Source organism: Pelophylax lessonae, assembly GCF_965119305.1.
Source record: "Pelophylax lessonae genome assembly, chromosome: 8".
NCBI classification, from domain to species: domain Eukaryota; kingdom Metazoa; phylum Chordata; class Amphibia; order Anura; family Ranidae; genus Pelophylax; species Pelophylax lessonae.
In genome coordinates, this window is record NC_138775.1 from 192926654 (window position 1) to 192944719 (window position 18066).

Sequence of the window (18066 nt, forward strand, 5' to 3'; positions counted from 1 at the left end):
AACTTAAAATGACAAATGTATGTAGCAAATGGGTATTTAACTGAAACATAAAAAGGTGCAATAGCAAAATGTAACATTTAAAGCTGTCCAACCATAATACAATTTTGTAATCAGTTAATGCTAGGTATAATCAAGCTGTGTATGTACCAGATAACAATAAAGCAGGTTTGTAAAAAAAAAAAAAAAAAAAAGGTAATCTTAAGCTGCCCATAAATGTATAGATTTATTTTCATCAGTCTGCAGGCTGAACAAATTAAATCTAAAGCCGGGTACACACTATTATTTTATTTTTTATTCAAGCCGCGGGTTAAACATAAAAAAAAAAAAACCTGTCAGTTCCAGTCGGAGCCACTGTACTAACCATGTAAGGTTAGTTCAGCTATCTCCTCCGCTGATCTGTTGTGTTCTGACATGTGGATGGCCCCACTGCTAGAACCCTCTGATCTGATTGGGAGTCGGTCGGCTGCTGGTTTTCCAGCATGCACATCCAGTAGGAGACCGACATACGCACGGGCTGAATGTTGGCCAGTTTTTTTTTTTAACTGGCCGTTGTCTCCTGACATTCGGCCCATGTGTACCCAGCTTAACAGATTCCTCAATCCAAGCTAAGCAGCATAGATGGACACAACTGAACAGTGCCTGTGTCTGATTGGATGTAGGCACTGTTCGGCTGACAATTTCCCATCCAGCTCCTTCAAGAAAAGTCAATTGAAAAATCAACTTTTGTCAATCCGGATGTTACTGACAGGGTCACACACAAAGAACATTTTGGCTGATTTATTGCAGTCACCCAAAGTTCGGTAAATGTATATCCAGCTATAAGCGACCTATAGACACAAGACTTTTTAGTTAAAATTTCTGATTGTTTAAAGAACTGTCAAAACATGCTAGGGTCCTGGTCTTGAAACTTGCTATAATTTCCACTCAAGCTAGCCATTAAGGCTGGATTGACATTTATGCGTTTTTAGGCACATGCGATTTCTATTAAAATAAATAGAAACACATTAAAACACGCAATGACATACATTTGTATGCACTCCCATTGCATTCAGTAGCACTGTGCAGAGCAATGATGGCCTCCCTATTGCAGCATACATGCTGCTGTGCAGGAGATTACAGGGAGGTGATATTCATGTATTTATTCTAGTTGCTGTTTATGTTAAATTGACTGTCTGGAGTTCTTTAACTTGTATATCATTAAAGTACACCTGCCAGGTGCCATGAATCCAATGGTGCTCCTGGAAGTGCCAAGAGCTGGTCTCTCATGCGTCTTGCCAGGGTATTATTATACGATGAGCAGCCTTATTGGCTGAAAGGAACATGCAGGATCTGTGATGGGGTAAGTCACCACGTGGCATTGCCAAGTGGCGTTCAAACTTGCTGGTCATAATACTTATAAGTTCCCGAGCACGTGGGGTGATATAGAAGTCCTGTAAAGATATGTCTAGTAATTCTATAGTCTTTTGAGTACCATTAGGGTACTGACATGTTTACATTCGAAAAAATGGCTTTGCCGTTTATTGTCTTTATAAAAAAAAAAAAGAGGCATTTGATTTAGCAGCTAGTCTGTTTGTCAGTTTACAGTTTGTATTGATTGTACTGGCATTGTTTAGCCCAGCTTCATTATTACTTCATTAGTAATGTCTTTTTTTTAATCAGAAATAATACAGTATTTTCATAATCATCATTCTTCCATTGACCTACAAACACAACTCTCAGCATTCCACAGTTAAAACCATATAAGCATAAACAACATCATTTACAATATATTTACAAAGGAAAAATACAAAAATAGAGAAGTTTAGCAAATGTGCGTGTTTCAAAGGAACACTATTGCTCCTATAAAAGCACTGCAACTGACAAGCATATAACCGGTAAACTTTTCTTCTGTTAAAACTCCTCCATGGTTATACAGGTTATAGGGAATAGGATATGCAATTAGCTAAATCACCTGCATATAACAGTGCAACCAAACATTCATATTGGTTCTCCTAATCCATTAAGATAAGAGTTCCAAAGTGCTTTGCAGAAGGGTTGCGGGAGGAGCAAAGCAATATTTCTAATGCGAAGTGGGGAGGGGGGTCTTACAGTGCATTCCATTCATTTTATTTTAAATACTTAAAATAAAGCCCTTTTTTTTAATTTTTACTTTGGTGACAGGAAACAGTTCTACAAAGCCTAAAGTAATCTGAACTGATTTTCTAATGCACTGTTTCTCAACTCCGGTCCTCAGGGCACACTAACAGGCCAGATTTTAAGTATTACCTTGGGGAGATGCAGACTAGAATACTGCAATCACTGAGAAGCAAATGAGATCACCTGCGATGTATTTTAGTTTTCTTGCAAACCTGGCCTGTTAGTGTGCCCTGAGGACTGGAGTTGAGAAACACTGTTCTAATGTATGGGAAAACTCTTCACGGCTCCTTTTTCCATGAACACTGAAGTGGTAGGATTTAGGGTTTAATCATTTTGCATAGAAAGTGATCAAATATACAATGCAAATTGAATCAGTGCTTCTTATGATGGATGCTTCCCAAGGTCAAAACTCTTCTTACTTCTCCATCTCAGCAATTTGATGAAATTAAGGCTTGCATTGAAAACCTTGTCATGTTGAAAGACCATCTTGTAGAAGGTATCAATGGGTAAGTCACCATTTGGATCCGCATATTTTAGCGTTGTCATCGGGGTGTAGAGGGTGTTTGTCTGGTGACGGAAAGGTGGGTTATCTGAGAGAATAATCTTCAGTGTGTGCTGAAAAAGTAAAGGAAAGGGGGAAAAAAAACAATTGATTTTTCTTGCTTAGAAGCATCCACTTGACACTAGTGGTAGTGATTACTATAAATAATGAAAGACGTATAACATCTAGTATTCAATGTATACCTATACATGCTAATTTCAAATCTGTGTAGTTGTACAACTGGGGACAATAAGCATGCATTTTCAATTCTAGCCAAGTGCCACTTACCCACCTAACACTGAACACATAAAATTGCAAAATGCATTACCTAGGGTTGCATAGATACATATGTTCAGGGGACACCAGCCCAGCATGTTACACAATGATTTTGCACAAAGCAGCCCTGAACTTCCTCTTCTGGGTTCCCCCAATAGCACACCTGGCTCCACCTCTTCTGCAAGAGGGCCGAAGGAAGCCTCTAAGTATAGAGGTACTCGTGTGGGCTGCATAAATAGACACAAAAAAGGCAGATTGGCCCCACCCCCCTCTCCCTCATTAATGGATTTGATTGATAGCAGCAGGAGCCACAGGCTCCTACTGCTATAAATCTGGCCTGTGAGGAGAGAGAAGAGAGTTACTGCTCTCGGTCACGGTAATCGATCGAGATCAGACCTCAGGTAAGTATGAGGGGAGGGGGGGGGGGGGGGGTGTCACCTGCATAGAAGGTTTTTTACATAAATGCAGAGAAATCATTATGGTTAAAAAAAAGAAAAAAACTAATGCTTTAGAACAACTTTAAGAAACAGTCAGCAGCACTTTTCTGCTTGAGCTGGGAACAGTTTAATTGGGAGCCCTTATCTATTGTATGTAGGTTGTTTTGGATGTCAACTCCAATTTGAAGTGTCAGGGTGATTCTTTTACCTCTGCCACATCTTCAGCTGTCTGGCCCAGGCTCTGGAAGATTGATTTATAGTTTTTAAGATAAACATTGGTAAACATCTCTGCGGTTTCCGTATCTGCTCCAGAAAGATCCATTTTCATTCCATCGTCATAGACCTTTTTTTCAAACTCTGTGATGACCGGTCCAGGTTCAATTAGGCTCAGCCTACAACACAATAAGGAGACAATACAGTCAAACAATAAAAATATTTATTTTACAAATAATTATTTAAAATAAAAGCATGGCCAAACCTACTTACTTTTGCTCTCCCGTGACCCCGAATCATCTGATAGCAGGCTATCTAACATGACAGGACTGCTCCAGGCTCATAAAGGGTCTTGGCAATATTGTGGGGATCCACCCAGCTGCCTGATTGCCTCAGCATGTGGCTGAGACCTGGAGCCAGCTAAGTCTGACCCTTCCACAGCCAACTCCATTGAGCGCTGGAGGGGCAAAGCAGAGAGCCATTCTGAGCCAGACCCCTTCTGCTCTGATCAGACCGAGAACTGAGCAATCATTGGTCATTTAATTGCGCAGTTCTTGAGCTTAGAGCCAACATGGTACAGCTGACGCAATACACCAATGCTGCAGCAAAAAGATGAGTATGTGTGTTTTTTTTGCATTTTTATTAACCCCAAACTATTCCTTTTAATACATGCAAAAGGATTCCTATAAAACTATAGTTTTTCTAAAGGCACAGCACAGCAGCAGCTGTCTGCCCTGCAGCTGGCTTTGTCTAATTGACACTGAGTCATCTAATAAAGGATGAATTGTTATGATAAGTCACTCAGTTCCATATGTAACCTGCAAGCTGAGCTACAGGGCCTGTAAGCAATGGGCTGATCACATCAGGCTGCTAAGCAATTACTGGAAAAGATATGAAAAGGAAACTAAAGCTCTACCTACTGGCTAAAGGTTGCATGATGGTAATATGATATATTCTATTTTTTAAAGTAAACCATTCCATTGCTTCTTTTAGTTCAACTAACAGTAACATATAACAGTAACATAGAAGTTTTTGTAGGTTCTTTAAAGGATAAGTTCACCTTAAGGGCTCTTTAACACGGTCCGCCTCCGTAGGCGGATCCGTGCTGCTCAGCGGGGATCGATCCGCCAATCCCCGCTGAGCCGGCGGATGACAGCTCTGTCTCCGCTTGCAGTGCAGAGAGGGAGGTGTCACAGCTCCTGCTGCTCTCTATGGGGGATCGAATGAGAGCGGACCACCTATCCGCTCTCATCCAATCCGATCACTGAACGGATGGAAAAATAGGGTTTCCATCCGTCCAGATTTCACGGACAGGATCGGATACGGATGGCAGCGGGTGTCAGCGGAGGTGTCTCTGCTGACATCCGCTGCCCCATAGAACTGCCTGGAGGATCCGATCAGATCCGCCTAAAAAACTCACAGGCGGATCTGATCGGATCGCCCGTGTGAAAGAACCCTAAAAGTAAATAAATGCACATTTTTTTGCAGGTAAAAAAATGTGCATTTTACTTTTTTTTTAGGTGCCTGGAAAGCATTGCACCAGCAATCAGCAGATCGCTAGTGCCATGCAGGACTCCTGGAGACGGTCGGTGTAAGCTGTCTGCCTGTACATTGTACACGCAGGCAGTTTTACACTGACAGGAAGAATCAATGAACTACCACAGTGCTCAACAGCACAGTGGTAGTTCATTGAGAACTACAAGCCGGTAGTTGTAGTCCATTCAAGCACAGTCAACTAATCACTCCGCTGGGCAGGCAGGGCCATTTTCTTTAGATTGTTTTCTTTAGATTGTAGCAGCGAGTGGGGAGAGAACATCCCCCACTTGTTGTCAAAGCTGGGACTTGGGAGGGTGAGGGGGTCGGTGCATTTGTAACATATTACACCTTGTTGCCTTTGTGGCTGTCAGTAGTTGTAGTCCATTCATTCACAGAACACTGTGAATGAATGACGTGGGTGGGCGGGCGGAGCAGTTTCCTTTAGATTGTGGCAGCGAGAGTGGGAGAGAAGATCCCCCACACAATGCCACAACTAGGACTTGGGGGGGGGGGGGGGGTATGCGGAGGCTGGTGCATTTGTACCATGTTACACCCTGAATATGGGTGTAACATGTTACAAAAGGTGAACTTATCCTTTTAATATTCTCTCAGGTCATAGATCTTTAGAAATTTCTAGATAGCAGCTGTAAAACTATGTGTAAAAACACTCTATTTCCCCATTGACTTTATTTATTTAATTTTCTACTGGTTAACCTCAGCCAACAGAAAATAAATAGTAGTTCCAGTCATTGGGGAAAGGATAAGTAAAGTAAAGATTTCATTGTATCCAGAAAGGCTTTAAAATTTGACTTTACCCCAAAAAGCCAAATTTCCAGTCAGAATTTTCATAGCTGCTATCTATGAATTGTTAGAGAGCTGTGACATGAGAGAGGGAGTAATAAAGAACAGCGCAGGCACTGTTGGATGAAATAGCAAGGAGAAAGGCATCGGTCACAGTAAATATGAAATATAGTATATTATATTTATTTACAAAGAACAAACATTTTTTTCAACAGTTTTTTTAATTTGGACAATTTTAAAAATCGTATACAAAACCTCTACCTCCTTTTGAAAATGCCAGCTGTCCAGCTGTCTCAGAAGTGACCAGAAAATGCTGAAGTTCAATTTAGCTGCTAGACAATTATTTTCAATTGAGCAATAGCAACCTACATATTTTTTACAGATTTCCTTGGTGCTTGGTATGTGGATTTGACCCCCACCACATACCATGCCCATAGAACTTTAGACTCAATGCATGTGTATAGTTGGCATGTGTGCTTTACGTTGTAATTGTAAAATAACTTGGTCACAGCTGGCTATTACTTATTACAGATGTGGCCAAGTGTTGTCGCAATAACACAGGCCTATAGGGGCATTGATAAAGGAAGGGATGTGAGGGCCAAAACACCCTTCCTCCCTGATTGTTCATCCATGCAGATGCAACAGCTAGGCTAGAAATCAAAAAATCTGCCTCACTAGTCCTATTTCTTGCTCGCCCACATTCCCAGCTGTTGCAGCAATTCTGCAGGGTGGTTTCCCACATTCTTCGTTGACAAATGTGTGCTGATGGGTTTACCACAATGCCACTGACAACCAATGCAGGGATGAAAGGGGTTTATTAATATTGCCGCTGACCACCAATGTAGGGGAGTAAATAACACTGCCGCCTACCACAAATGCAGGGAGAATAAGGTTAATAACCACTATCATGATCATTTCTAAAATTTTTACATTTCTCATAGACTCTTGCTTGTGGCACAGTAAAGCATATTTCGTGGGTACAAGGACTGTTGCATACAGTATGTTACCATGTACAAAGTGAGTAGGCTCTAGTTTTAAGCCCCCCCAATTAACATAAATTTGCCACACCTATGATTCTCATGCTGCCAAATTATTCTCCTCTGGATGCCCAAGGCTGCCCCCACCCCATCCCCAGGGAAAAATCTACAGCCTTGCAGGTCTATAACCATTCTGCATTCAGCACAAAACAGAAAGAAAAAGGACTGTTTCTAAGTATAGAAAATATCAGTATCCTCCAACTTTTTAATTTATTATAGTTACACTCATTTTATAATTAACATGCCTCCAGCCCACAACTACCATTTTTATGCTCATCTATCTTCAAAGTGCTGAGATACTGACTGTGTGGCCCACACTGCATTGCTGCTTGTCAAAATCTCATCTGGGCCCATGTATGCCCCCATACATCCTGAATGCATTTATGTCCCAGGTTTTAAAAATCATACTTACTGCAATTTGAATTTCAATGCCTGTATTGCAAGACTTTCACAGAAGCCTTCAACAGCAAACTTGGAGGCAGCATACACATCATTGAACAGAATACCTGTAAGAACAGACATACACTTTTATTTCATATGTAGATAGTCAGCTACATAAAAAATGTTCAACCTTATATACAATTTTATATTACTGGGGATAGATTCTAGACTATGCCTGTGGCCATACAGCATAGATACTTTTGATCAGATGGAACATTTGCCACTTCTGGCCACTTCTGGCCTTGTCCATATGAGACACAAAGTGCCAATTGCTTGATCTTAGCAAGATGTAAAATGCTTTTATTGAGCAGCAGAGTGTGTTTAAATATGGAAAGACATACACCATCCAGTGCTAGAGGGCCAGTTGTTACAGTGCAGGGCTTTTTTTTTTATATGTTATGGCAAGGGGTACTCGAGTGTGCTGAAGGGTCTAATGTTGTGGGTGGTCTAATGTTGCTGAAGCAGACAAGAATATTCCCCTGGAGGTTGGGACTTTACATGCACTTAAATATACTGAAGTATTAAAAATATTAAAGTTGATTATACAAAAAAAAGGAGGTTGTAATAAAAGGTATTTACATGGAACATACATGAATTGTATCACATCAATACATATATGCACAAGTTATGCGAATAAGCAAGATTATTATCCGACGCGTTTCAAAGCATATATAGCTTCTTCAGGGGTACGCTGTGCATACATTCTCTATAAATACAAACATAATGGTTACTTACTACCAATGGCACTTCCCTTGGGAGCACTATACTATCTACAAAGGGAAGTATACATACTGATATAGTGTCACAATGTTCATGGGACACTGCATTTATCCACATGAATAGGAGAGCGCTGTTCAAATTCATCCAAACAATCGATTAGTAACATCTTCCCTTCTCATATCACTTTGTCCTTTGGTGGTCAGTATCTTTTTGATACTATCCCGTGTCTTTTTTTTCCCCCTTCTGACTTTGGCTTCCTTTTTAGATAAAGGAAGTACTCATAAATTTAGCTATCAATCAAACATGTATCTTTATTGCAGAGTCCAACCTTTTCAGTTGCTTTGTGATGCCAAGCCTGGCTGCAATCACTTTCCCTCTCAGACATTTACATTTGACTCTGGCTACAGATATATATATATATATATATATATATATATATATATATATATATATATATATATATATATATATATATATAATATGAGGTTTTGTTCAAACTTGATGGGAGGATGTTCTGAGACGGAACTCATTATCAATACAAAATATGTAAGTATTCTAGAATACTATATCATGAATTATGGTATGTTGATTGTATACTCCTATTTACCGTTATGTTTGTATTTATAGAGAATGTATGTACAGTGTACCCCTGAAGAAGAAGCTATATATGCTTTGAAACGCATCCAGTAATCCAGCTGCTTATTCGCATAACTTGTGCATATATGTATTGATGTGATACAATTTATGTATATTCCATGTAAATTCCTTCAGAGTATGTATATTTGGTGAATATCTTTTATTACAACCTCCTTTTTTTGTATAATCAACTTTAATATTTTTAATACTTCAGTATATTTATTAAGTGCCTAAAAAGTCCCAACCTCCAGGGAAATATTCTTGTCTGTATCAATATAGGGATGTGGCACATATGTCAGATAAAGATTACCGTGATCATTTTGTTCTAATGTTGCTGAAGAGGTTTATTGTTGTTAGTGGAGGATCTAATGTTGCTGGAGGGGGTCAATGGTTGCAGGGAGAGATCTACTGTTAAGGGGGGTCTATTGTTGTGGCTGCTAGGAGATCTATTGCTGCTAGTGGGGGCCTATTGTTTCTAGGGTGTGGGATATTTTTTGTGGTGGCTCCATTGCTGCTGGTGATGGAAAAGGGGTGGTACTGGAAAGTGGGTAGGGGGTGGAACCAAGGGACGGTGCTTGAAGGTAGGTAGGGGGCGGAGACAAGGGTTGATTCAGAAGGAGGGAGTACCTGCACTTATTCCCTGAGAAATAAAGCTCTGTTTCAGTGTATTCTCATAGTACAAAATCTACTGTACCTTGTATTCCCATCACGCTGCTTATTATTACGATGTGTCCACTCTTCTTCTTCTTCATGTCAGGTAATATTTCTTTCAGTAGTCTGACCAGTCCAAAGAAGTTTGTGTCCATTACAGTTTTCATTTCTCCAATGGTTTGACATTCAATGGGGCCAATAAGTCCCATTCCAGCGTTACTAACTGTGGGTAAAAAAGATTTTGAATAAATAAACTTGCTGACAAGACTGAGATGCAATGTTGTTTTGCATCTTGTTTACATCCTAAGCATGATGCATACTTTAATTTCATATGATAAATGTTTATGCAAAAATTCTCTTTTTCTCCCTTTCTTCTGTATACCTTACGGATGATGGCCTTGTGATTGCCTCATAAATTTGCAAAGATTTTTATTAACCAATTCCTGCAAACCGACGTTCCTGTACGTCGGCTTGCAAAAGTGGTTGTACCGGGATGATGCCTGCAGCTGCTATTTTTTTAGCGCCGGCGGTCGGCTTTCAGGAGATAACAATCGATGCGGCTCAGAAGCCGCTCAGCCGTTATCCCAGCGAGCAGGACGGGAAGTCCCCCCCCCTCCCGCCGCCTTCCACGGCTCTGCCCGGGTCTCCCAGTGGAATTGCACGTCTGCTGGCTGGAGTCCAGAACAAAGCCGGGTTTGGCTTTGATCGGGTCTCCGATGTAGTAACCCGGAAGTGATGTCACAACATTACTTCCAGCTTACTCGGCTGCTAACAGCGCTGATTGTAAAAAACTTTTCAGCATTTTGAATACTTTGAAATGCAGTGGAGGGGTCTGGGGTTTTCTAGACCCCTGATCCCTCCAAAAAGAGTGCCTGTCACTGGCTATTACTGTCACAGGCGATGTTTACATTGCTTGGGACAGCAATAAAAGTGATCAGATTTTTATTTTTTTAAATTTTTTTAAAAAACAGTGCTAAAAATAAAAAATGTAAAAAATAAATAGGAAAAAATTAATACATTTTAAAGCGCCCCTGTTGCCGTGAGCTCACGCACAAAATAAAACTCATACTTAAGTCGTGCCTGCAAATAAAAACGTGTTCCAACCACACATGTGAGGTATCGCCATGATCGCCAGAGCAAGAACAATAATTCTAGAAAAAGACCTCTAACTGTAACTCTAAACTGGTAACCGTTAAAAAGTTTTAAAGCATCGCCTATGGAGATTTTTAAGTAGCGTATTTTGTCGCTATTCCACGAGTGTGCTCAATTTTAAGCCATAACATGTTAGGTATCTATTTACTGTGACCTCATCTTTCACAAGATACAAAAAAATTGGGCTAACTCTATTTATCTATTTAGTGTGACATCATCTTTCACAATATACAAAAAAAATTGGGCTAACTTTACAGTTTATTTTTTTTTTTAGACAGTGAAATGTATTTTCCCCCAAAAAATTGTGAAAGACCACTGCGCAAATACTGCGTGACAAAAAATATTGCAAAGGCCGCCATTTTATCCTCCAGAGTCTTTGCTAAAATAAATATATATATATAAATAATATTTGAGGGTTCTAAGTAATTTTCTAGTAAAAAAATACTGACTTGTAAACAACATGTGTCAGAAATAGGCTTGGTCCTTAAGTGGTATAGTATGAACAGTACATATACAACAAATATTTGCAGTGCTGTAATTCTCTGATACTTGATATTTACATTGTAATTTATTGTTAAGGGCATAGTGATCTGTTATTATATCATCCAACGCAGTCACTCATTTTAGTTCACAAATTCTTCAGTTTTTGTTATGTTAAAACGAAACCAAAAACAAAAGAAAGTTCATGTACTAAAAAAAAAGATTGAAAAATGAATGGTCTTATAGAAAAGGCCAAATACAGCGCTTGATAATAGAACACTAATGGATAGCAACATCCATGCCAACCTTTGTGGTAGGTATAAATAATCAATCAATAAATAGTGGTATAAATTATTGAATATCAGGTGAACACATGTAATTAATATTAGTAAATCATCAAAACTCCCAATAAATAATTAAATAAGTGCCATAATGTCCATAAGTGACTTGGTGAATGATATATAAAAAATATAATAATAATATAAAAAATATATGAATAAAATTTTTGGTAAAACACGAATATACTCAAAAAAATTTTGATATAAATAGTCCAGAGTAAACAGTGACTGTAGTGCTCAAATATTTAAAAAGTCCTCAATGAATGTGAGTCTTTAAAATTCAAAGGTGCAGATGCTCAGACGTGATTGGCCGTATCATCGATTCCTTGCCTCGTGTGAGTGAATAAATTGGATCACTTACTGGATCTTGTGGGTCCTATATGCCATATGGCATTAGAACCATTCGAGCTTAATAGCCCCCTGGGCTAGATAGGATTCCCCTCTATGGTCCTATGGGCTGGTAACGGCTCCGGGGTAAACAACTAAGTGTGGTAGGGAATGTAAACAACTAAGTGTGGTTGTCATGGATATTGCTATCCATTAGTGTTCTATTAGCAAGCGCTGTATTTGGCCTTTTCTATAAGACCATTCATTTTTCAATCTACCCTTATCCTACAGCAGTTGCTTATTCCATTTATTTACCTTTAGGCACACAGGTTATTTGTATACACATTTTTTTATATAATACTTCGTTGGCCCGTGGAATATACTTTGTATATTTCTTACACTAAAAAAAAAGGACAGAGTTTATATTTCCTACATAGATTTGGATAATGTTGTAGACTTGTAGTGTAAAGTTTCCATTTGTCGGACTGTACAGACCAGAAAGGAGCACACATCAAATAATAAAATATCAAATTTATTCATTCACATATAAAACATAGATGCTAATGTGCATCTGCCTAAAACATACAATACATAACCATATGAAAACATAAAGATCAAAGTGGTTGTGGTTACATAAAAAGTACTAGCGATGGGTCCTCCAAAAGCCTCTTTTGAGGACCCATCGTTAGTACTTGTTATGTAATCACAACCACTTGGATCTCAATTTTTTTTCATATGGTTATTTATTCTATGTTTTTAGCAGATGCACATTAGCATTTATGTTTTATATGTGAATGAATAAATATGATATTTTATTATTAATAAAAATATATTTGTTTATTGCTAGCTGTAGACAGTAAAATTGTACAACCTTAGCTTTATGACTTAGAAGGCTTTTGTGCATCTACGACTTCTTCAACAAGCATCCCTAACCTTCTCTGTTTAATAATACTAAGGGATACTGTATCTAGATTTAAATATTTTTTGATGACACAGTAGCAACCATTTTATGGTCAGATTTTCAGATTAAGGGCTCTTTAACATGGTCTGCCTCCGTAGGCAGATCCGTGCTGCTCAGCGGGGATCGGCGGATGCAGTGCGGTGCGGAGAGGGAGGTGTCACATCTCCCGCTGCTCTCTATAGGGGGTCGGATGAGAGCGGACCGCTTGTCCGCTCTCATCCGATCCGATCTCTGAACGGATGGAAAATAGGGTTTCCATCCGTCCGGATTTCACGGACAGGATCGGATGCGGATGGCAGCGGGTGTCAGCGGACATGTCTCCACTGACATCCGCCGCTCCATAGGGCTGAATGGGGCATCCGATCAGATCTGCCTAAAAAATTGACAGGCGGATCTGATCGGAACGACCGTGTGAAAGAGCCCTTAGACCAGATTAAGTTCAGTCAAGTTTTTTAAAAGAAAAATTTATTCAGTTTACATCAGTTTTCATCAATTTTACATCAGTTTTTACATCAGTTTTTTTACATCCACTACCATTTAAAAATACGATGCAAAAAGGACTGTTTGTCTGTTTACATCCGTTTTTTGTCTGTTCCATTTTTTAAACGGAAGGAAAAAAGGGCTTTCTTCGTTTGTTTTTCATCCATCCATTGACGGATGAAAAATGGACATCAATGCATCTCTATGGAAAAATGATGATCATCCATTTACATCAGTTTACATTTGCATCAGTCGACATCCATTTTTTGGAACAGTTCAAGGTTTTTTTTTGTTCTGTTAAAAAAGACGAAAAATGGATGTAAATGTACAAATAATCCATTTTGCATCCGTTTTTGCATTGGTAGTGGATGTAAAAAAAACTGATGTAGAAACTGATGAGCAGATGATGAGAAACGGACGAAAAACTGATGTAAACTTCATCCGCTTTTTCTTTGAAAAAACGTAACCGAACTGATTAAATGAACGGACCGTGCATGTGTGAAAGGGACCTAACGGAGGCTTGCCCATAGAAATACATTGGTGTCTGTTTTTCATCCGTCAATGGATGAATAAAAAATAGAAAAATGGAACCCCATGTGAAAGGGGCCTAAGGTTACAACTTTTGTGCATGAAGTCGCAATTATACATGATCCAGGATGGTTATGTTTGTCTTTTTGAATTGCATGCCAGGGCAATAAAATGCAAACATATCTGCAATACTAACACATTTGCCCATGTTGTATCCAGTGGAACTTTATCCATAACAGTTTGATAACAATTAATGTTCTTTAACAAAAAAACATACATTTCACATTATTAATTATGTTACCTAAATTAGTGTTGGAGGCTGCCATTTTGTTGAAGCCCAGAGCAGTCACTTGCGTATTGAGAATTCCTAGTCCCCCCCCCCCCCCCCCCCGCCAATCTCCTTGGTCTCAAAAACTATATCCATAGTCTGGTTGCTCCTGGACCAGATTTTTTCTGACACTGTAAAAAGTAAAATGTGTTCCTACTAAGTTCTGTATCATTCACAGACAGCAACTAACTGCTAGTTGCTTTGTGGCAAACTAAAAGAGTTGTTTCAATCTTATTACATACACATTATCCATACTCATTTTGTTGATTAAGTTATGAAATAAACAGGCTGTACATAGTAGTGGGCCTCCAGGACACACAGCCTTTAGCTGTGCCCGCTCCTGAAGCCATCATTTAGCCCTACGCACATACAGACATAGACTGTTTGGAAAGGACCTCTATAGACAAGGATTAAATTGTGTGAACACAGTTTCTTACCTAGAATGTCAACTTTGCGATCAGGAATGCTGTTGACACAGTCTCTGATGGATTCTTCACTACATACATCCAGCTGTTTTATCTCTAGGGTTTTTCCCACAAAGCCTTCAGTAGCTTTTAGAAGATCATCCTGCTTTGCCAGATTCCTCATTGTTGCATAAACTAGATACAATCAAATAGCAAAAGTAAATGACATTAGAAAATAGAAAAGCATTTTACAGGGTAGCTCGGGTTCATTTTCAAGTGAGTACCAAAATAGTGAAATTATTTTTTATGTCACTTTCACATTCTACGTGCTTACTGTGCCCATATTTTCTTAAAGCTAAAGTGTAGTTTATAATATACCATATATGCAGCACTATGCATGTTAGTTATGTGTAATGGTTTATATTCCAATACCTGCAGACCATTGCTTCTGCTAAAGTTCATGCCTGCAGTGTCTCCTTCACAGTTGCTGGTTATTGCCCTGAGTGGCTGTCTTTTGACACTGTGAAGGCTAACAGCAGCCACTGCTACTGAGAAAAGTTGTGTCAACTGTCCACCCGTTTTTTGCCTTCTCTGCCATTCACAAAACTTATCTTATTACTCTCTCACAATGCATAATGTTCAATGAATTGACAGAGAAATTCTGAAAGTGCCGGTGGAAGCAGAAGGTCTGGCGGGTGGTGCAATTTTTCTCAGCTGCTGTTAACCAATGTGGCAATATTCAGCAACTGTAAAGAAGACACAGCAGGGAGGATTTTTAGCACAAGCGGCCCCCTACAGATAATGGAATACACTATATTACACATAACTAATGTGTATGTTGCTATATTCCCCAAAAAATATATACTAAACTTCAGCTTTAACAATATTCCACATCAACATTTGTTGATTCGTTTTATGCTAGTTCCTGACATTGTTCGTTTCCAGCTCAGAGCTCTCAGCGCCAAGAACATGTACAAATCCTGCAAGCCACCTAAATGTCCCTATAGCTGGCCATACATTATACAATTCTCTTATACAGCTTTCCTTTAGATTTACCAAAACCATATAATATGAAATCCAACCTAAACACTTTCAAATTGTATGCAATCAGGCAGGCCCTTCCACTACATAGTTGAAGGTAAATCAAAGGAATAAAAAGGGGGTGCATTTAGCGCCCACTTGTTTGGGATTATGGCCACCTTCAATATAGCTTCAGGAATAGCCGTAGGTTTAGTGGGATGGTTGCAGGTGGGCTATTATAGGGTTAATTCTACCTTTAGGAGCTGAGGCAGGTATCAGCCAATGGGGTAATTAGAGGCTGAGGAGTCTTTGCAAGCAGGGCAGGAGCCAGGACTGAACCCCCGAGCGCTGAGGAGTCGGGCCATGTGGAGGGAGGCGAGCGGGAAGCGGACCGGCCGGTCAGTGGACAGGACACTGGAAAGACAGGGGCGTGCGTCCGCCGCCCTGAGAAGAAGAGGAGAGCGGTCTCGCAGTCTCCTAGAAAAGGAGGAAGAAGCGTAGTGGACACTATGCAGGTGGGTCCCAGCTCGGGAAGAGGGCGCCATCTGGTGGCCAGAGAAGTTACTGCAGCGCCTGTTAACTCCTTACTGGAAGAAAAAAATACATCTCCATTCATTTACCAGGCTCAGGGAGCAGTGGCTGTTAAGGGGCTGCTGGAGGAGGCGGCTGGACAAGAGGCTGTTTCACCTCCAGCAGCTGGTGAGTCATTACAAATGCAAAATTTATCTGCGTTAATTGCTTCCTTGTCTTCCCTTGTTAACTGTTTGGCTCCTGGCATTGCGGTGGCTGCAAAAGATTTTTCAGCACAGCAATCTCAAAATGAGCCTGTTTTTTCTCCTGCAATGTCTTCTAATGTACCGTTTAAAGACCAGTGTCATTTTAATGCTGAACATGTGTCTACCAGTAGTTTTTTCTCTATGGCCCCTGTGACGCAGGTGAGTGGTAGCGTGCCGGAGGCGTGCATGAAGAGCGTTATGCCCTGTGAAATGTCGCCTCTGGGGTACCATCTAAATGTGTCGGTTAAGGAAAAAATTTGGAGGGGTGATTTTGTAGATTTGTTGTCCCTGTTGCCGTCACATAAGGAATTTGCGAAAACGGACAAGAGGGAGGACAAACAGGATGAGGATAGGCGTAGGAGCGCACCTAGGTCTTTCCACAACTGGCTACAGGCATTTTGTATTTTTGCAGGAGTGATGGCGGAAAAGCATCCTGAAAAGTGCAGGGGGGTTGTTTCAACACTTAGACCACATCTTGGAAGCCTATAAGAGCTTCGGAGGGTTAGGATGGTATTTTTACGACGAGTCCTTCCGCCAAAAATTGTCGGTACACCCGTCGTTGCAATGGGGTATGAAGGACGTTGGCCTTTGGCTGAATTTGATGGTGCCCCAGAGGCAGGTACCCCCCAAGCAAACGCAGGCGGGCGCTTCGAATATGGCTTACCGCAAGGGTTTTTGCTTTGCTTTCAATGAAAGCCAGTGTAGATGGAATGCTTCCTGCAAGTACAAGCATGAGTGTTCTTTCTGTGCAAGGCCGCACCCGGTGGCTAAGTGCTTTAAGAAGTCAGCAGTGGGTGGGTCGGTGCTCACACAGAAGGATATTTTTCCTAAAAGCCTGCACGCCAGTGAGGCTGGAAAAAATGCGTCCATGGTTGGACATATACCCAAGCAGGGAGAAAGCACTTTTGCTCACTGAAGGGTTTGAGCGGGGTTTTCCGCTACCTACTTTTGCTGGATCTGGCTGCGTAGGGGTAAAAAATTTGAGATCGGTAGATGTTTTTCCGCAGGTTGTGCGGGACAAAATCTTTAAAGAAATCGAGCATGGAAGGGTCTCGGGTCCGTTTGAAAAACCGCCGTTTGTTAATTTTCGTTTATCGCCTTTGGGAGTGGTGCCTAAAAAAGAACCTAATGAGTTTAGGGTCATTCATCACCTGTCCTATCCCAAAGGCGATTCGTTAAATGACGAGATTGATGAAGAATCTTGCTCGGTTTCCTACACAACGTTTGAAGAGGCCATAGGTAAGATTAAGGCTTTTGGGCCGGGGGCTTTGTTAGCCAAGGCGGACATCAAATCAGCCTTTCGCCTGCTGCCGGTAGCTCCAGAGGCTTTTAACTCGCTAGGTTTTCAGCTGGATGGTTTTTATTTTTTTGATAGATGCCTCCCAATGGGCTGTGCGCTGTCCTGCTCATATTTTGAGGCATTTGCCACTTTTCTGCATTGGGTAGTGTGTGTTAAGTCGGGTAGTGGCGGCGTGTTACACTACCTGGATGATTTCTTATTTGTTGGGCCTCCAGATTCGGATGGTTGTTTGCATTTGTTAGAATCTTTCAAGGCAGTTGCGGATGAGTTTGGTGTTCCGCTAGCCGAGGAGAAGACGTGTTTGCCGGCCACGGAATTGGTTTTTCTCGGTATCCGGATTGATACCGTACGTTTGGAGTTTCGGTTGCCTGAGGATAAGCTGGCAAGATTGAAGGGTCTGATTTGGCTGTTTTTGGCGAGAAGAAAAGTTTTGCTGAAAAGCATGCAGTCATTGTTGGGCTTGCTGGCCTTTACGTGTAGGGTGATGCCCATGGGGCGCGTTTTTTCGCGCCGTCTTTACCTGTCAACGTCGGGATTAAAATCTCCA

At 40.5% G+C, this 18066-nt stretch overlaps 2 protein-coding genes across 2 annotated transcripts in view; both read right to left on the reverse strand.

The window, feature by feature from the left end:
* Positions 1–2517: 2517 nt before the first annotated feature.
* On the reverse strand, positions 2518–9634 carry LOC309562218 (retinol dehydrogenase 8-like; the record flags this gene model as incomplete). The annotated part of the gene is made up of 4 exons (XM_082266345.1): positions 2518–2751; positions 3599–3782; positions 7390–7483; positions 9469–9634. The coding sequence occupies 4 exons, from the start codon at positions 9632–9634 to the stop codon at positions 2518–2520; spliced, it is 678 nt and encodes a 225-aa protein (XP_082122471.1).
* Positions 9635–14490: 4856 nt separating this feature from the next.
* CCDC18 (coiled-coil domain containing 18) overlaps positions 14491–18066 on the reverse strand; it is a 190676-nt gene continuing 187100 nt past the window's right edge. The window contains exon 28 of the mRNA XM_082265867.1: positions 14491–14618. Coding sequence (XP_082121993.1) covers positions 14604–14618 — 15 coding nt within the window. The 3' untranslated portion in view covers positions 14491–14603. The remainder of the gene's footprint in view (positions 14619–18066) is intronic.